At 44.3% G+C, this 21,203-nt stretch overlaps 1 protein-coding gene and 1 long non-coding RNA gene across 2 annotated transcripts in view; both read right to left on the reverse strand.

Moving 5' to 3' along the window:
- The window catches only part of OSBPL5 (oxysterol binding protein like 5), a 214,359-nt gene extending 205,412 nt beyond the window's left edge, over positions 1-8,947 (reverse strand). The window contains exon 1 of the mRNA XM_048305785.1: positions 8,861-8,947. Within this exon, the coding sequence (XP_048161742.1) occupies positions 8,861-8,875 (15 nt within the window). The 5' untranslated portion in view covers positions 8,876-8,947. The remainder of the gene's footprint in view (positions 1-8,860) is intronic.
- Positions 8,948-9,466: 519 nt separating this feature from the next.
- LOC125328214 lies at positions 9,467-19,619 on the reverse strand. Its single transcript, XR_007204594.1, has 5 exons — positions 19,514-19,619; positions 19,011-19,101; positions 14,780-14,962; positions 11,107-11,233; positions 9,467-9,684 (listed from the first exon to the last, which is right to left on the reverse strand). It is a non-coding gene; the product is annotated as an uncharacterized LOC125328214 (long non-coding RNA).
- Between the last annotated feature and the right edge of the window lie 1,584 nt (positions 19,620-21,203).

Genomic DNA, 21,203 nt, shown 5'->3' on the forward strand with positions numbered 1-21,203 from the left:
TGGTTAACTACCACAGCAACATCTGCATCTCCTTCTCTCTAAACACTGCAGACAAGGAGTCCTGCCAGCAGAAGTGATCAAGTCTAGAAAGATTCTGTGCATTGATGCAGCACCTCCTTATCTTCCCACAGACCACCTAATAGTTCTTGTATTTCCATACCTCTCTCCTCCAGTGTATCCACTTACTGCCTTCTGTATCCACCAACCACCAGAGGCTCAGGAGGATCATGAACTTGGTGATTCCAAGCAGAATCACGCCAACCACCTCACGCACGCCATGTGCCACAGCCTTCCTCTCAAACTTGTCATAACCTGTTTCCGTTTGAGAGCTGTCCCCCTCTGATGAATTTTGCTGAAATGTTAGTGCTTCATGGACAACAGAATCACAGAATGGTTGAGCTCAGAAGGGACCTCTGGAGGTCATCCAGAACCCCAGTTCATACCCTGGCATGGTTCTACAAGCAGCTGGAGGGTCCCTGCAGCCATGGACAAAAGAAGCTCTGCATCAACCACCTTCTTCTGTGCGCAACTTACCATAAGTTTTCCAATTCATGAACCCATGGGCTGGTTTGTGCTGTCTTTTTAGGAAACCTTTCAGGGCTTTTCCTTTTGCATAAAGATTGCATAAGCTTCAACTTCCTAGGAAACTGGGCTAAAAAAAATTCAAAGCATATTAAGTGTCACAGCTAAGATTAGAGCCTGCAGGCAGGGATATGTAAACCAAATGCGTGCCATGAAGGAAGCAACAGTGTAACCGAACCCACCTGGCTCCTTGTGAGCTCCTGAGAATCTTTCACAGATTTCAGATCTCTGATGGACTCTAGGATGCAGGAATGAACAAATCTTAGGTTTAGCACCAGAAGAGACAGACCCTGGGCACAGAAGCACTTGCTTTGATTTACAAGCACCAGCTGTCACATCCTATGATAATTAATTTCATTAACAGGCCTGATACCAACTTCTCATTACTAAAGGAAAGTGTCAGAAACAGCAGAAATTGCTGTCATTACACATCTGCTCCACCAAGACCGATAAATATTCTGCTTCCATGCTGGCAGGACTGCCAGTGTCAGGAGAGCAGCTGCACCACTCGCTCTGCTGGCAAAATGAGCTTCCTTACAGACCAGCAAAGGCAACGTACTGTGAAGCTGCGTGTGAGGACCTGCGCTTTTAAGGATAAGGGACAAACTGCATGGCAGCCAGCTGACCTACATTTACAGCTGAAGATGTAAAGCTGACCCACAGGGACTTCTGTCTAACCTACAAACACAGAAGGAGTGCTACTCAAGCAGACCATGTCTTTTAAAATTATAAACCGAGCAGGAGCAGCAGCATGGGGACAGGCTTTTCCTGCTGCCACATGTAAGAAGCAAACCAGTTCAATATACCATGGTAAAGCCACTGCCAGCAGGGAAGCACATCCCAGGATAACTCCTACCACCTCAATACGCCTTGCTGCAGTGAGGAAAGCGGTTTTGCTATGTGGAGGCAAGCAGAGTGTGCAGTGCGATGGCAGCCTGGGCTAAGCTGGGCAAACCAGGCCCTGGGGTCCCACTGGAGGCAGTGAAGCTGCAGCAAAGCCAGTGCTGCTGTGCTGTCTCTGCTGCCAAGCTCATGGCATCGAAGCTCACACAACAAGCAACACCGAGCCACAGACACAGCTCACCACGTGAGCAAGGATAACCTCCAAAAAACAAAGGGGACAAACAGTGCTTTGTAGGGTTGCCAGGCCATAAAGAGAGAAGAGGAAGAGAGAGAGGCACAACCTTCCCCAGGCACAGTGGTGATAATTGCATCAGCCTGAGGGAATCACACACATTTGGGACCAGGTTTTTAACCCCCACCAAAGTAACTCTGTTGAGATCAGTGCAGTGCTGCTTCACACTGTATGAGGAGGTCCCCATTGGCATAAATCAGCCTTCAGAAAAACAGGCTCCCAGTTAGTTTGCTGAGTCCTCCCCTGAAAACCCTGATTTTTCTTGAACAGAGCATTCCCTGTCCATCTGTGGAGCTGCAAGGTCACATGACAGCTGAAGAGTACATGAGCCCTTTTTCTAGCTACAGTGGTGAAGGAAAGATGCAAAAGAAAACTGAAAGTTACTGCAAGACAAAATTGCATATCCTAAGCCCACCTATTAAAGACAGACTGTAAGTGTTAATTAAGCTACCTTGCCTATAGCTAAATTACATCACACCATTTCATCCCTGAATGACAGCTCTGTACTTTGGAATTTTATGAGACAAAACCAAAGCAAGGAATAGCTCTGGTGGGCTCTGTAAACGTATGTAAATAACCACAGAAAGAAACGATCATTAATAAAGCCTGAATAGAAAGACATCTCCCAGATTACTCAGTATTAATTTCCTTTTAGTTTCATTTGCAGAAACCTGACCACCTTTTATCAAAACTTCACACAGACAGGACTTTTCCTGGGACCATAAAAATGCAGATGCAATAACCTGGGAGCCAGTGCAGCTTAGCTGCAGCATGAAGCAGGGACTGACTGCTGAGACACAGCCACGTGTCTTACCTGCAACTCGGAGCTTGTGTTGGTGCAAGTTGCTGCAGTGGGTGTCTATATTTATCACACACTTGACTGGGTCATGTTTGTTACCTTGGTTCTCAGGTAGAAGTCACCTCCATATAGGGTCTTCATGGCATTTCTGTGACACCCTGATGGAAAGCGTGATGCCCGTGTATTGGAGCCAACAGGAGACATAAGCTTGAATGCAAACCATTCATGTTTTCATTCCTTGTCCTTTCACCCAGCCAGAGCCTTGTGCCATAAAAGGGGGATAAGCAGTTGACCAAATACTTCCTTTTTTTTTTTTTTATATTAAACTTTGGTATCCACCATATTAAATAAGGACAAGAGGAATGAGGTTTGGTTTGGAGACCAACCAGGAACATTTAATATAAAACCCTAATTAATCTGCTGTGATAGAACTGCTTGACGAGATTCTTGTTTCCTGTATCATGGATTCTGGAAAATAATTCAAGTCACAGAATCATAGAATCATAGATTATCTTGAGTTGGAAGGGATCCACAAAGATTATTGAGTCCAACTCCTGGCCCTGCACAGGGCAAGTGTTCACTGTTTTTTTTCCTGAGACAAGTGCATTTTCCTCCCATGCTTATTTTCAAGCATAATCTTTTATATTACAAAGGTTGAGGCATTTACCAGGGACTATCCTAACAAATCTTATCAGTTCAACAAGTCAATTCCAAATTTTACTCCTCACAGATAACATTTCAGCAAGTTCACGATCAGCAATTCTTTGTGGCCAAAGTTAGGCCCTTTTTACTTGTAGGAAATAAAGACATTTATATTCATTCAAGGAAGATGGATGAGAAAAACATTTCAAAAGTGATTGCAGGATTCAGTATCATAAGCTCCTAAACCACTTCTAAAATGTTGGAAGGTCAGAGGCTTTGAAGCTGCTTTTGACAGCTTTTAAACATTTTACCCTAATCTTGAGCTACAGCAATTTACAAGAACCTGAGGAGATGACAGATCATTCCGCAGTAAGGAACAGCCTGTCAGACATCATTTTTGTTAGCAACCATCTCCTCTAAGAACAGAGGTAATGACCAGCATATATTCCATGTGGCAAATTACATATTCCCTAAAATCTATACTAGTCATCTGGATTTATGAAACATTGCAGAACTCTCTCAAGGGAAACCAAAATAACAAGTATATAATCCCTCTGTAGCCTAGCCTGAAAATTACAGGACTGTAACATCATATAGGGCATTTTCCTCAAATATCCTTCCTAAGAAGCCAGCTGGAAAGAGAAGCCAGGTGTGTTGGGGACACATTTTCTATATTAGCACTACAGTATTGGCTGAAAGGTCACATCCCTCCTTGTTTTCAGTGTCTTATATCCGAGTTCCATGAAGCAGCAAATTAAATGATTACACAATCTTTTAAAGTTCCCCCCTCCCCATTTCAGTTACCTATGTAGAAAGAAATTTTTTAAATTTGTGCCTTGTACTAGCTCTCTGTGTGAGAGCCTATTTTAGCCTAGATTCCCACAAATTGCCACATTTTAATGGTTTCTTCATCAAAGGAGCAATGCCCATCTGGACACACTTAGCCAGCCACATTTCATCACACACTTGACATGATGCTTGGTACAGAAATGCACCATCTGCTTCAGGGTTTAAGCTTTCATATTGTGCCCATCTTTTGCAAAAGGTTAAGGGGACACAAATCTTTGCTTACATGGGGTCATGGGTGAGTCAGTTTGTGCCGTTTTGCCATTTGCTGCTGCCAAACCAGAAGCTGAAACTACTCTGGGGGTGCTGCCAGTGTTGCAGTTACAAGTGGCCACAGGTTGCTGTCTTACTGATGAAACTTTCCCAAGGAGAGTCCAACAGGCTTTCCCTTCCCCTTGCTTCCATCCTGCATCTCCTTATCCCTGGAAGGTTCACATGAAAACTGCAAGGGAGGAAATCTCTTGTATTTGGGGAAGTAGAAGTGCACATCCACACATGCTTTGTAAACACTTCAGTTTACATTAAAGGCATGAGCTGTGCATAATCATTATCATTTTGTGGTAGGAACACCTGGAAAGGTCCCAAACAGTGGCTGCCCACTAAGATCAAAGTGGCTACAAGAGCTACACCATAAGGGAGGACATGAGCTGCTCTGGAAAGATCCTATCACCCATCCATCTGTTGTGGCTGTGGGTGTAGAAACAGGGAGACTGGTTGTCACCTAGCTCCTGTTTTCTCCCAGACTGCACTGCTCTGCAGATGAAAATGAGCAAACTTCAGCAAGCTTTGCTTTCCAAGATGTTATTTCCATGGAGATATTCCTGAATATCTCCAGCTGGTGTCCTGGCTATGGATTTCAGTTTTGCTTCTAAAAGGTATTATAAATAATGTGATTAAAAGCAAATAGGTTGTCTTTATTCCAAGGGATGTGGGTATCAGGCTGGTGAGTTTTTTGGTGGTGCATATTTTTCACACACAAAGAAATTCTAATTTTTGTTTGCTTTGCTTTCTAAATTTCTCCTCTGGTTAGTTTTTATCTGTCTTTGCATGCCAGGCATCCTGGAATCTGGATGGTGCACCATGGAAAAACCATCCTCACATATTCTGTGAAAGAATGAAATTTGCTAGTGGGGAAAGACCCTTCTTGGTTTTATCCAGTGTGATTTGGAATGTGAGGAGGTTGCTGGCTCTGCTGCTGAGGTGGGTGCAACATGCTCCAACACTTCAGTGTGGAAAACTGAGCTACCTAAGGTACCTTCTCCTGGTAGGGTCCACTCCCTTACTCAAGACAATATTTTGCTCAGAAAGCCCAGATCAAATGTTAGGTTCTGTATTCCCTGCAAATAAATGCCTTACTGTAGCAGAAGATGCACCATTTGTCAGGCTGGAACATTGAAATGGAAGAACAATTCCAGTTCTCATTCCCACTTTTGATCTGGTTATCTATGCCACAGAGCATAAACAGTTTCTTGCCTTATTACTCCTAGCATGAATCTACAGCACATTAGGTTTACACATGGATATCGATAGTAAATATTTCATGTTATGACTCAATAATATGCTGGTTTATATGTAAGCACATTGCCTACCAGCTTCCTACTTACATACATGTTAATAGGATTATGTTCATATAGATATACAGAAATACAAATTCACATCCAAGCTAACCAACAAACCCAAAAAAGATAAAAATAAAATCACTGCAGACAGTTCACATGTCATTCTGAATTCCAAGTGTTTCAAAATACGACTGCAATTTGCAAGTCCACATTCTAAATGAACATGCTGTAAGAGCATTGCATAGAAGCTATTTTAAACTGTCAAAATACATATCAATGTATTTCCACTTTCTTAACTCAGGTCTTGAGCTAAAACCAAAACATTTCCAGATAAATGCTTTTCAAAGTCAAAGAAATGGATCTCTTGGATCCATTTCTGAGGAATTGCCAAATATAATCATTAATGAAGATCACAAGCTTTATGTATTTTTAGTCACCTCCTCTTTCTACTTTTCTCCATTTTCTCCCCTCAAGGCAAAATGACTAGAAATGCCATTATCTTTTATCTACTCCAAGAAAACTGAGAAACTTGCCACATTTACAAGGCTGAAGGAGGCAGTTGGAGTGCAAAGCACCACCCCAGAGGACTGACAGCAGAACAGGAAAAAGTCTGCCATTCTGTTCTGAGGCTGGCTGCAGTCATGGCCTTCCCACTGCTACAAGCTGAGGGGCAGGCCAGGAAAGGGCAATTCATCCCATGAGACTGAGCCTCATCCCCTGCCCTGCCACAGGGCCCTGGGCTACCCTCGCTTCCCTGGGACTGCTCAGAGATCACCAACACAGCTCAGGCACAAGGAGCACTCCTTGGATATCCATTCCACCGGTGCCCAAAGCGAGGCCACCACTACTTTTGGTTTGACAGTGACAGAAGTCACCAACATTTTGCCTGTTGTGGCACATGGAGTGATGGCAAAGGCTGAAAAAACAAGTCAGCAGCCTGTATCCAGCTCTTTCAGGGTTACTATTTTGCTGGAACACACCAGCAGCACATCGGTAACGGGGTTTCGAAAGACCCTTTGAAGAATCAAGAGGATCACTCATTCCCCTCCAAATAAATTGCAAAGTGGCAAAGCTCCATTTCTACCATGGGTTACCTTCAGTGCTTTCTATTTAAATCTAAAACCAGCAAAATTCACATCTTCACGCACAGTTTCCTCCCCTTTTTCTTCTTTTCCAGTCTTACAACTATAACAGCCACAGATTGCAACTTCACAGATGCATGTCTGACATTAATACAAAAAACTTCTCCAGGAGGATGAACAGGTACAGAGTTGGTATGTCAACACTGTTTTTCACATTTTTTAAAGTTAAATCTTAACCTGAAATAATCTCTAATTCAGATTCTGCAAGAAAATCCCAGGAAATCACAAACACATCCATAGAACTAGGTATAAAATGGCCTCATCTTCCATATAATGACAGAGCCTGTGGTTTCTAGAAAGGATGTTTGAAATCCAGTGAGTATGAATGTCAGCTTCCCATGGCTCACGTGGAAGCCTCAGCCAGCAAGAACAGGAGCAGGAGTGGTGCAGAAACACAGGAACAAGCAAAAAAGCAATTTAGACTATTTACAGGGCCAACAAAACAAATGCTTAGGAGACACAGAACCAAAGTTTGTCAATGCTACCTGGCACGATTGCACAAAAGTCATACTAAACCATATTTGCTGCATCACTTCTCATTAATACAAAGTCTTACTTCACTCCCCTAACCACAGGTGATAACAGGGCCACATGGCTTCATGGATTGCCATTCCACTTGTCATGAGAGCCAGTTCAACAAGTTATCTCCTCCTGAGCTGAAATACAGATGAAATTGCACCAAGTGAGACCTCTCCTCCCCACTTGGACATGATGGGGACAGTCTTCCTTATAACTACAGCTGCAAATCAATGCTCATGTCTCTCCTCTACCTACAAACTTGGCCCTCCCACTCTGTCCTCTTCCCAGAGTAGTCAAAACATAACTTCCACACAGCTTGGGAAGGCAGCTGCGGTGCAGGTGATTCCAAGAGGCTATAGCCAGCCCCATGCCATTGGCTTCTGGCTCCCTAAGGAACCCATTGCATCCCAGGCCAGTATGGTACTGCAAAGCTATGCCAGCCAAGGCAAGTCATGAAGCTGCTCAGGTTCCCCCCTTGGTCCTCAGGAAGAAGAATGAAGAAAAGCATCATTGCCATCAACAGTTGTGCTGCACACAGCCCAAGAGTTTGGAAAGCTCTAGCTTAGGAAATCTTTGGGGACTGTATATAGCTTTAATCACCTTTAATTTAATACATTATCTTAGCTCTAGGGAAGTTATATTGTCCCTGCACTTTGTTCAGCAGGGATCTGTTTGCAGAAAACACTCACACCCCACTTCCTGCACCACCTCTCCTAACAAAAAAACCCTATGAAATATTAGAGAGAGGTATTTTGATCAAGTACAGTGATAAAATGTTGTTTCCCAAAGCTGTTAAAAATACACATTCTCCAACTCCCTGCTGAGTATCAGGGGCATTGCAGGTTGTTAGAGTGAAACTCAGTTTTTAGTGTCATTTTTGAAGCAGCAGGTATGACGCACTCTCAGGATTAGCTGCATCTTTGTATATTATAGGACTGCTGCAGTCTAAAAAGCTGCATTCCTTCATTCTGTTCCAGTGCTGCTGGTCAACCATCAATTCCTTAGGTAGCAATATTTTTGGGGACTCTTCAGAAATGTTTATCTAAAGGGCTGTTTGCAACTGATGTAGGTGCAATGCAGTATCCTGCCACTTTGAGCACCACAAACTTTGGGAGATACATTAAAGACATTCCCTTCCTTTGCTCTGCCCTATTTTTGCTCTGTGGCAAAGCACAACTTGCAAAACGATCCATAGCATCGAACTTCACAGAAGTTACCCTTAAAAAAGAAAGGGCAAGATTAATCAGCGATTTTTAGAAGACTTGAGCAAATATTAGCAAGCAGCTCTGGTATTTTGAGTTTCCACTAGCAAAATAATAAAACCAAAGGAAACATTTTAATATCAACATCTTGCAGCTGCGTTTTGCTCTCTCATGGCTGAAAGCTTAAATCAATGTGTTGCAGCACAGGAAATAACCAGAGTAGGACACAAATGCAGTGTTTCAACTTAGATCATTGCAACAGTTAATTGAGCATTTTGTGACAGCGAGCCATTTACCAAGTACATTTTCACATAATTAAGCAGCAAACGAGACACAGTCCACAGGAGCTGCACATTTAATTGTGTCAGCAATTAGATCATAAAGCACTTTACGCATATAGACGTGGCCATACGGACCTGTCTTTCTATACTCACCGTGCAGCAAGGCATGGGTGTAACGTTGGTCTCAAAAGAATTGCTTTAGAGCCCCAGGAAGAGCAACCTTCCTCTCACTCTCATCTCGGGCAAGTCAGTGTTTCTGGAAGGTGGCCAGGCAAGATCAGATTCATCAGCCAATAAAATTGTCTAAAGCTGCCGTTCCACAGGAGAGCGTTCCTCTGGCTGCAGCCTCAGGAGCAGCCAATAAAGGAGAAAATCAGCATCAGAGTGCGGGCGAGCATCTTGCCCCGTACTAAGGGTCTGCTCTCCAAAAATCCAGCTTCCCCCTGCCTGTGCTGCTGTACACAGTCATCCTGCATGAAAAACAACTTGCATTTGGCTTGCCTGGCTAAAATAGGTGCACAGCTATTCTGAACACTGACAAGGGTAAAGGAATCAGTCAGGCAGGTGTCTCATGAGCTGGGAAGCAATACGGTGACATTCGGAGCCATGGATTCATGCTGCTAGAGGGGCACCACAGCAGACCTAGCTTTTTGTGGGGCACTGGGAATTACTCAGTAATTAGCTCACACAACATTGCTTCACTCAAAGACAGACAGTTCATGGTGGGCAATGTGGAGACTGTGAAAACCTTACCCCTATTTTATCTTCCAGAGCTGGACCTGCTGCAGTGGCTGCGGGAAGCTATCCTGTCCTCAGCCCCACGTGTTTGTCCTGGACCTCATTGCCATTCAGAGGAGCCCTTGATTTCACCCTGCCAGTGCTACAGCAGCAGCAAAATATCTCAGTGTGCAACAAGGCTTCACAGAGGTGGCAGTCGGAGCTGTCTGGCATCTGGGGATCCTTAGGGCTTGCCTTTCCTTAGAAAAACAACAAAAAGCCAGTCCAGAAAAAAAAAAAAATATCAGTCTTACTATGTGTTATCTAACCAACGGTAAATCCTGAAGGTGACAAGGCATTTGTGGCAGTTATGCATGTTAGCAGGTCAAGAAAGGCCTTTGGAGGTCTTTACTTGTAAATCAGCAATCTGCAGAAGACCAGGCCTATGTGTCATCAGTCTGAACACACATATTTTGACAGCAGATGACAAACTTTGCCACAAAACCTTAGTGGAGAAAAAGCACAGGTGCTCTCTGCATACTATTTGACTGCCTTGCTGGCATTTACCTCTCCTAACCTCTCTGAGGTGAAAACTATTTGGATTTGTTTCTACAGAAATTTTGCACCAAGGTGCTTTATCTGCAAAACTGAGTTGCCACCCAACTGAGGGCACCTCTGGTGAAATCCCACGTTCCCAGCAACATTTCTTTCAGTCTCCTGACACAAATGAACAGCAAACACCAGCCAATCTTCACCAGTAACATTACATATCCTCACCTACATGTATTGGAGGAAAAAGTGGTCTGTAGTGCAGACAGCCCTTTGGAGGGTTAAGACTTTGCAAAAAGCTACACTGCACCTTGAAATGGGAAGGGATTCATAATGAAAAAACAAAAGATAACGAAAAAAAGATTAGAATATGAAGATTGGAAATTAGAATAGATTAGATATTAGAATCGGGTCAGCAAGACTGTCATTAACAATAACTAGTTTTCATTTTCACGTGCCATTGCCTTTAATCTCCTGGTTTATATGGATATATTTTTTACATATTCATGTGACACCTCTGCTCTCTTTTTACGTATTTATGTGAAACCTCTCCTTTCATGCTGGTACTACAGCTCTTTGGAGGACAACAAGCCAAAGATGTTTCCCTCAGAGCTCTGAAGGCAGTGTTACACTGGAGGAGCTGGAAAAGAGGCTCCTCGAGAGCCACAGTATGCTAAAATCAAGCTGCACAGAGGCACAGCCTAACCAAATTCAGCAGCCTGAACTTTGTACTCTGATCTCAAAAAGCCACATGTGCAAGCATTTATGATCTGGATTTTCCTTTGATGTGAATTGGCATAGACCCATGTCAATTCACAGAGCCTTTTCTTCCAGCTGGGGATCTTCTGCTATCTCTGGAAAACACAGGGTTCCATTTGGAGCCATGGTATGCTGCCATATTGCCCATTCAAGGGTAGTGCAGGGCAGGGAGCACACACTAACCTGAAGGCAAGTACATGCTGAGGGCTCCCTTAAATATGGTCTTGGGGCTTGGAAAGGGGTTTGTCAAGTAGTGACTTCAGAAAACAGTGCCCTGGCTGCAAAGAGGCAGCCAAGCTGGACATACACTTCCTCGGAGCAGCTGGCTTAAGGAAACCAAGGGACACTTGACAGCAGGTGAGGAGCCCCCTTACCTTTGGGAGCAGGAGAGCACAAAGCCAGCAGCAGGCCAGGACCCACACGAGGGTCATACGAAAGAGGGGGATGCCAAGCAGGTTCCCAGAGCAGCCTGCCTCCAGGAACATCTTCATTTTCACACAGCTGAAAAGAAAAAAAAATCAGTCAGCCAGGCAGCTGTGCTGGTGTCCCATCCTACTGGCAAGCATTGGGTTGGTTTAGGCTGGAAGTTGTGCACATTCTGCTAAAAACCTGGTGAATACATACATTTTCCTCTCCTGTGTGTTTGGAGTGAGGTCAAACTGCAGAGAGGGGTGCTGGTGCAGGGTTTGGTTTAACACTCATCATAAACTTTAGTTTCAGGATTTAAATGCCGTAATGGAGAACATTTTCCAAGCTGCTTTCTACACACATTTGAGGTGGTTTGGGCTCTAATTAATTTGGAACAGGGCAGGGAGTTCAGAAATTTTCCTTTTCTCTCTCTCTCTCATATTCCTGTGTCCCACTTTAGTTTTAAAGTGGCAAGGCTCATCTAGATTAAGGCACTAGGAGGGAGAAGGAAGAGAAAGAAAGGAAATCTAGCTGAATTAGAGATAGCTGACAGGACATTTCATCAAGCCAGTTGTGTACTCAAAGAATCCATAACATGAGTGGCCATGCAAATCACTGAGTCATTGCAACAGCTGAAGGGGAAAAACCCTACACAAAAAAAAAAAAAAGGAAAAAAAGAAAAAAAGGCAAAAAAAGCAGAACTCTGCTCATCTGCTGAACCTGCTCAGAGAGGAGTTTCCATAGTGTGCTTGTGCTTTGCCTGGCCATAGCCCATTTTTATTCTCTTTAGCACATTTATCCTTTGTGAACTTTGTGAACTAGGGTGTTCCTTCTGGGAAAGCTACATCACTTTCTTACTACTAGGACAGCCCAGCAGCATGCAGGAAGCCTATGACACTTCAGGAACTGAAGCATATCTTTGTAGTTAGAGCTGAGGCTGTTAAATCTGCGTTGGGCTTCTCCGTAACACAAGATCAAAAGCTGTTTCCCTCTTCCCCATCTCTTCCAGCATTTGGATATGCAGCTGGCATCTGTGTCTCCTCAGTGAGGGGGCTGGACAGTCTTAAGCTTTTAACAGCAGTCTTCTGATTTTGTATGTTTTATCGGCCCAGTATTTGCACGATTCTTTAATACTTATATTTTTTAATATATAGATGACCTCAGTGTTAAAAGAGAATGTATTGATTTCTGGGAGAAAATTGCTTTACACTCAACCCTTCACACCTACTTTGATCACAAAGGACAGCAGGATGCTGTGATTTTCTGTAGTTTCACCTTTTCTAGCAAGGAGTGATGAAAGGCCATATATATGAAAAAATCATAAAACAACAGAAGAGCTTAGACTGTTTTTTCAGCCACCTCAAGTCTAAGCAGTCCCTGCTTGTTGGGACTGCAGAAACATGAAGAAAACCAAGTGCAATATGCACCGGAAAGCAGGCATTGGTCCTAGAGTACAAAAAAAGCAGCCTGCAAGACAGTAACAGAAAATTATTTCCCTGCAAATTGTCTCCCCCTGTGAGAAGCGAGATACCCTCTCTTGGAACAGGCAGGTCAGCAAGCACAGCACCCAGTGGCCCTTGCTTTGAGGGGGAAGGCTGCTTTGGAGTGAGCAGAATGTGGAAGAAGAGACAAGATCAAAGAACTGGTGTTTCAGTCCTCAGCTCCACAGTCCTACTTCACACAGTCCCACTCCATGAGCAGCCTGTGATGAGCACAAGGGATGAAACCAGCTCTGCCAAAGCTGGGGGGTTTGCGTGGCAGGTATCTGTAATAAACACCTTCTGTCTATGGTGTCCTGTGATCCATCATGACAGATACCTAACTTGTTCATTAACACAGGAAAGGAGACCTCAAGTGATTCACAGCTGGGGAAAGAAAGAAACAAGTCATGTTGCTCAGAGCTCTGATTCAGATGAAGCAACTCTGCAAGTCTAATAATGCAGCTTTTGGCCTTTAGAGTTATTTATGGGAAAAGTGAATTTGAACAGACCTGCTGGGTTTGTTCAAGAAAAGGAAGGGACTGGGTTTTTATTTACACATACACCCCTCTTAAATCAGTTTGACACTTGCAGTATAGACTTGATGCCCTCTGCTTGGCAGCCTCATTACCATCTGTAACGAGTGTAACATCTTATAAATAATTTATGTTGTAACAGCAAATACAGTTTAGAAGAAAGAAAACATTTAGGGAATCTGGGATCAGAAAAGGCTAGAGTGAGTCAACACGGGCCTCTCTGTTTCCATGGAATTAAGAGCATTACTCTACCCGCCTTAGCCTCAGTCAAACTGCAGCCCAGGCGACCAGGCAGGAAATATTGCATCAGATTATCAGAAAGGAAAGAAGAGCACTAAGCAGGGAAGAAGATCTCCCAGGCAGGGAGGGTGCTGGACTGGGACCCAGCAGGAACCAAACTTGTTTTCCGTCTCAGTTGCTGATTTCTGTCCCACTCTAGGCCAACCCCTAACTGTGATGGGGAGAAAATCCGTATAAATAAATGAAAAATTTTAGCAAACAGCCATTCTGGCGTAAATAGCTTGTCACATCCCATTTTCTGCTTGTTGAAACAAACTTTACCCATGCTTTCTCTGCTGCACTTGGACTAATTTATCATGCATTATGTATGTTCCTCTGTCTCAAGAGTTTAATTATTCATGAATCCCTCCACCTTCACCTTCTTTCTCCTTCCATGTGCACAAGGACCAGCAGGCACAATTCATCAACTCAAGTCCTCCATCACCACCAGCTCTCAAGGTGTGAGCCTGCAGCCTGGCCCAGCTCTGGACATTGCTGGCTCCTGCCAGAGATCCCCAAATCCATGTGTTTACTGACCGGTTTGCTTCAGACCTCAGGAAGACGTAGGAGCACTGCGTTAAACCTGGCTCCTGATGCACAGAAAGATCATTTCCCCCGGGGCTCCTTAACAACCCTCCTGCCCCTCGGGTGCAGTGGGCTGGGGAGCAGCCCGGTGTAACCCTTGAAAGTGTGGGGTGGCCACCAAGGTGGGCACCAGCAACCCCAAAGTGAGGTTTGAAACAAATTCTCCTCAGCCCCCACAGTGGCAGGAGCCCTGAGGAACCACCTCAGGGCCCTGAGGGCCCTCTCGCCTGGGACGGGACTCGCTGTTTCTCCCAGCACCATTTTCAGTCCATTTCTATCTGGAGGGAAATGTCTGAAGAAGGCAGACCCACCCACTGGGTGCCAGCTTACACAGGGACCTTGCCTGTCCTGTCCCCAGCAATGGCAGGAGCGGGGTAGAGTAGATGTGGTGGCCAGATCAGACGAGCAGCCTGGGCCTGCTGGCGGCAGCGTGGCCAGGAGAAGATCCATGCCTGCTGTGGTGCCCAGGTGCTGGCAGCAGAGGAGCGGCCACTGCAGGGAGAGGGGCCAGGGGCTGCCCTATGACAGATCCACCCAAGTCCATGGATTCCTCCCCAGCCACACCACCATGCACTGCCCGACCTGTCCCTGAAACTGGTGCTGCCTCCGGGACAACGTCCTCCAGTGAGAGCACAACTCTCACCAGCAGCAAGAAGTGAGGGACACAGTGGGAGGAACAGCCCTGAGAGCAGCCCGGGGTGGAAGAGAGGTGAGGCAGCGTGAGGAGCATTTATAAACCTGTGGAATGAGGAATTACATACAGCACAGTAGCTTTTTCTGAGAGCCAGGATCTTAAAGCTGTTCTCAACCGCGAGTACCATGGGAATCTTGATTTGACTCAGGTGTGTTCTCATCATCATGCATGGGAGCCATGAAGCATAAGAAAACACTTGATGCCAGCCCAGTCCTTCCAAGTCAGCTCCCAGCACGCAAGTCCAGCCAAACTGAGAAAAAGTACAAAATTATTACTGCTTTCTGTAACTTAAGTGCCAGATACCATTGCTTGCATTTTATTCCAGCCCCCATTTCTAAACAGCCACAAATGGATTTGTTTTTACAAAACCAGAGCACTTTTTTCCTCTTTTTAGTAGCTGTGATATCCCCCAGTGTAGAAGAGGTAGAATATGCTGTCACCACTGCTGTCCTGGGCCAGTGCCCTCACCTGCACTATATTGCAACTTCATTTAGCACAGAATGCCTCAGTCAGCACCACTGGTGAATGCATCAAGTATAATGTGCTTTTTGTAACTTTTAAGGCTTCCCCTCCAGCTTGTATAACATTGCTCAGCTGATCTCTTAATTTCCTACATGCAAAAATCGAGCTCTTTGTTCTGAAACCACACGCTTTCATCTCCTGCCAAAGGGGAATCCATCTGGGTGCCGTGACTTCCACCCTTTGAAATGAGTCCTCCCCACACCCGTTAGCAGACAGAAGGCCTGTGGCCACAGTTCAGGATGCCTGCCTGGTTTTGGTTTACCAGGGAAGTGGGGAGGATTGGAGAGAGCAGGCATTCTCAGCCTAGTCACAAATCCTTCCTCACAGCTAAACCTCACAGGATGGGGGGGATTTGCCCAAGTGTAGCAAGACCCTAACTACACTGTCCTTTCCATTTGCTTTCTGCCTTTGCTGTGAATTTAGTTAGGGGAAAAGATGGCATTTCATTTAACTGTAAGAGATATTTTGGGTTTTTCCATCCCTTAGAGCACTCTGGAATTGGTTTCCTGTGCAGTGGCTCTGCTTGGTGCAGAGAGCCTGGGGCTGTTGCTGGAGACTGGCCCATGAGAGGGAGATAAAGCCTTTGCAAGGCACGACTGTGAAACACTGCTCTGTCCACTGCAACTTCTTGGGCTGGCCCCTCTGCTGCTTTTGCATAGCAAGAACCAGATCATAAAGCCAGACACATCCTACAGCAACTGATCTATCCCAAACGTCTCGTCCCCCACCCACAGTCCTTAGCCTTGGCAGGTCCTGCTTGCCTGGCCACCCTCACACCTGCTGCCTGCGTCTCAGTGCAGCTCAGACCCCCACCTCATGTTTCAGTTTCATTGAGGCTATTTCTTGCTGTAATTAGTCAATTGATTCCCCCATATGTGAACACTGAGGCATCCTGAGACTGTCACTTCAAAAGGCTTTTGTCAGATTTGTCACCAATAATTAAAGCATCTCCACCCAAGCAGACTGTGCTTTTGATCAAGGATAAGCAGTTTGCTCCTGACTGTGGGCCAAGGAAAGCCATGATTTGATCACAGTACTGGCAGATGTCCTAGTGAGCAGGGGAAACTCACTTTGTTATGCTTAGTAGCTCCTGCCTTTCCATCATGGGAAATCATAATTTGACTATTAGCATGTAAGAATTTTCCTTACACACCAGCAAAATTAAAAGGGCACTGTCAGCTTGGAACACAATGCCTTTCCTATGGAGGCTGATGAGAGGCTCTACACTAATCTCTCCCTGCTGTTTGCCTGTTGGTTTCTGGTACAGTCACAGGCTATTGAGATGTTTTATTTTTTGCAATGGAAGAATTCAACTCTGCAGAAATTACTTACTTTTTCCTTTCTCCGTTGTGTGAAACAAGAAGCAGCACCATAGCTTCACGTCTGCAATATTTGCAGTATACACCTGCCATGAAACACACAGGTTTTCCCCACCACAGCAAGAGTGCTTTCTGCTTCCCCCAGCTTTGGGAAAGCAATTCACCCCCACAACGCAGCTGCTAGCAAAGACATCAGCTCATTTTGCAAATTCTTTTTGGGGTATTTCAAAGATGATTGTTTGTCTTTGTTAATGATACCAACATTGAATTGCCTACAAAGCCCTCTGATTTTATTCCTACTCCACCCATTTTGCTGAAAGGAACTACTTCTGAGAAGTTTGCAAAACTGCCTTCAAATGTCTCCTAAAAATTTTGTACCTAAGAAGTCTGAAAAGTGGTAGATAATTGCAAATGCTGCTTATTAGAGTGACCATGATCACCACACTGCTGTCTCATGCCTCAGCTGGTTGTGTTTATCTCCTGCCTCTGGCCATATCATTCATTGCAAATTCTAATCAGGAAATGGTCCTTCCCTCCTTGGCAGCTGTGTCCTCAGCCCAGAGAAAGCCGCCACCTGAGTCCTCCAGAGTCATCCTGCCTTTTCCAAAATAAACTAAACGGCAAAGTCCTTGGAAGTTGAAATGTTCACTGAGTAAAAGCTCAATCCCAAGAAAAACTGCAGTGTTGTGGTTTTTCTGGGCGCAGAGAGCAGTCTCTGCAGACTGTGGTGCTGCTGGTTGTGTTTTCACTGGGATTCTGGCTCTGCCTTGTAAAAAAGCATTTACAACATATTGATCACTTCATGTAATAAACTGCAACTACAACAATGTTTCATCTGGAACTAACTGACTGTAGTTCATAGACTAATACTTCCATGTTCTCCTAATATCATTTAAAGCCAATGACTTTGAGAGAGCTATAGGGCTCTGGTTTGGTAATAACATTGTGCTGTCCTCAGGCTGACTTTTAAAATTTCATTGCAATAGAATAATGTAGCCAGAGGGAAAAAAATTAAAAGTAAAAAGATATCTAACTTCTGTCTGTGAAATGGGAAGTGGATAGCTTAAATATATGTGATGGATGGCTCAGTGCAATGCTTTTCAGGACAGAGCATATACTTTCTACAGCTCTTCAGAATAAGGTCCTAACTCAAAATTATAAATCAGATAAGAAAATACTGCATAAAAAATACAGGTCTTTAAATAGGTCAACAAATAAAATACCAAAATCAACACAGAGGAAAGCTGTTGGGGTTAGGGAACTTGCCTTCAGTTCTATATGGCTCAGAATACCATCTGCAGGAAGTTTAAAAGGATATTACTGATTGACATCCATATACATTCAGATTCCCTATTCTCTGTCCCATCCTTTTCAAAGAAAAAGAGAGAGAGAGGGGAAGAGAGGGAGAAAGAGAGAGGGAGAAAGAGAGAGGGAGAAAGAGAGAAAAAAAAGCTTGGTTTGCCAAGGCCCCATGCAAACTGCCTGCTCTACATATGCTTACATTCCTCTCTTGTCTGACTTGCAAGAATGGGGGAGGAGAGATAAGGTCGTGTTCCACATGTCACAGGAACCAGAGCTTTCTTTGGATTTCTCAGTATTTCAGTCCCTTTGACTAAAAAACACATTTTAGGAAACAAACTTGGAATACTTTCCTAAATGCTGATTGAAACAGCCATGTTCATCTTTACCTTCAATTGCTTTAAAAATATGCCAAATGGTGAATAAATAAAATAGAAATTCCCAAGAATGATTTTTGCCAGGTGGAACTGTTCAAATCTTTCTTTAGTGGCATTTTTTAAAGGTAACACCTTCTAAAACCTTGAAAAGCTCATTTTCAAAATACCAAGTGGCAACATCGAGTGTCTTAACACAAATAACGTGATTGGTACTAATGTGATGCTAGTGACTTGACACAAGAAAATATTGATTGCAACAAACAATATGAAATGTATTTTCTGGCATCTCAGTCACACTTTAGATGCTCATGCAGAGGAAAACCAATTCAGTAGCTTTAGACCTGGCTTATAATTAAATTACAATGAGTTTAAAGGTTTGACTGATCTATATTGGTCACAAATTTTTCTTTGTATTTTGGTAAGTGGCCTCCAGAACTCAGCTTTCCTTCAGCACGTGACAACCTGGCCTGTCACTATCAGCACTGGGAGCATCACTCAGGCCAGGAGGCAGCATCTGAGAGCTGTTCACCTCAGCCAAATCCTGCTCAGAGCAGGTCTTCCACAGGACCAGTGCTGATACACGAGCATGGGAAGTTCTGATGTGAAATGTTATTTCTAGTTTTGATTTACTCCTTGCTCAAAGGCTGAAGGATTTGTAAGCAGCTGGGCAGTTGCAGATAGATCTTCCAGAAGATTTAGAGCTCCCTCACACACCCATCTCCATTACTGCCTCATTGGTAAAAAATGGATCTATCACTAGAGCTTTGTATTGAAATCTCACCGTATTTCAAGTGGGAGACAGAGGAAGCCAAAATCACTCAGCAGATGTTGCCGGATGCTTTAAAAGCTACATTTAAAATCTCCCCAAGGACCTGTGTAAAAAAAGGCAGGGAAAAGTCACATTTAGTGTTACACACAAACAGATCCATTAAATGAAACAGCCTTTTAACTGTTAAGCGTATTGAGTAGTACGAGCAAGCACGTCACTGTTTGCTGTCTTTATTGATGTATCTGCACTGTGTTCAGCAATCCCATAAATCTGTTATTGCTGGGAACAGCTGTGGAGCAGACTGATAACCTGGGAAATGAGCACACAGCTGGTAATGCTGAATAACCAGCTCCAGGCTGGTGCCAGCCAGAGCCCTTACACCTTGGAATACACATACCATCAGAAAATGCCGAGGTGTCAGCAACACTGAAGCGTAAGAGCACTTCCCAAGGTAGCAAAGGATTATTTGGCATTATCAGGCTATTACTGAGCTTAGGAGTTTCTGAAAAAGTCACCTGGCCAGGTGGATAACACTCTACATATCCCTGTGGAGCAGGCAGACGGCCATACACAGGCACGGCGGCCCGGGCTTAGCAAGCGGCATGGGCAAGGAGAAGGAAAGAGAAACAGCAGAAGGAGAGGAGGGAGGTTATCAGAATCTGGGAAGGAAGTGAAAAAGGAGCAGCCCGGCAGGGAAAGCTTTCCATTGAAAGACCAGCGGTATCATGTGCCATCTGGAGGCTTAAACCAGAAATGAACAGGATATATTTCCTTTCTGGCTTGACAACAACCACCTCTTACATAGATACATACCTTAATCAGAGCTGACATTAGATCATTATCATAAAACCTGTTTTCTTCTGATAGCATATTCCCAGCTCTGAAATCACCACATCAAAAATCTGCCAGACAAAAAAATAAAAGAAGTCTAGAAATCCCTTAGAGAGGATCCCTGATTTCCTGTCCATCCTGCCCTGTGGTGAAACGAGCACAGACTGGCACTGTGTGAAGAGCGCTCTGTCCCTCACACACTGAGCACACACAGCTCTTGTGTGTCCCTAGAAATCCTCGTCAGCACTATTAATATACCAGGGATGTCCACAAGACACCAGCACTACCCTTGAACATTGCTCCAAACAATCTGGCTTTTCTCTGATTACTTGGGAAGTTGGAGATAAAATATGAATTCAAGTAAGTCACCTGGGATCAAACTAGACTATCTTTTCTCAGCAAGAGGGGATAATTTGCTAGTGTTGCTTTTGGCTGTCAGGAAATTATGTATATTAATTTAAAATGAAATAAACCCAGGGAAAGCAATTTGAATGAATAAATTCTGTTCTGCTAAGTAACGGGGACAAAGAAAAACAGGCCTGGATTCATAATCTTTTTCTTCAGATCTAAGAAATAGCTTGAGAAGGGCTCCCAGCTTCTCCCCCATGTGATATGTTCTAACAGCTCCTTCCCTTCAGCTAACAACGCAGGCAGGAAGCAGCTCCTCCTGGTGCTTCCAACTCAGGTTTTCTGCTTCATTTGCCTCCTCCTCCCTCGCAGGCAGGAGGCTGGCATGGGCAAGCAGTTTGCCAAGTCCAAGGGTAAGGAAAATGGAATGAAGCACAAGATTGGAGAGAGGCAGTTTGGTACCAACATCAAAAACACTTCGCAAAGTGCTGAAAACAGAACAGTTTGCAGGCAGAGGTTTTTCAACACCATGAGTTCTTACGTGAGGTGCTGAAAGAGACTCCCTGAAGCAGTGTCACAGTAAAAGAAGAAAGGAAGTACAGTAACTTTTCTGGTGAGTACAGGAGAGTGGAGAACACTGTACCTGCCCATCTCAGAAGCAAGTAAACTCTTGATCTTTGCTTGCCCCACATTCCACCACTTGACCATAGTGATTACACCTGCATTTTTTAATTAGTTTTTACTCAGAAAACCCAGGAGGTGTTAAGTCCTTGGTTCGCTCTTTTTGCTTCAGAATAACATACTGTGCAAAGTTTTCAGGTGTTTTTCCCTCCCAAGCCCCCATTTCTGACCCTTTTCCACAAAAACACTCACATGTTCATCTCCAAACTCCATTTGCTGCCTGGTAACACCCATCCAGGAAGGGCATGCACAGGCAGCATCGATACATCCCATTTATTAAGCCCAGAACAGGGCAGAAACATTACATCCTCTCCTCTCTGACCTCCATCTCTAATCTCCAAGGCA

This window comes from Corvus hawaiiensis, chromosome 6 (assembly GCF_020740725.1).
Source record: "Corvus hawaiiensis isolate bCorHaw1 chromosome 6, bCorHaw1.pri.cur, whole genome shotgun sequence".
NCBI lineage: Eukaryota > Metazoa > Chordata > Aves > Passeriformes > Corvidae > Corvus > Corvus hawaiiensis.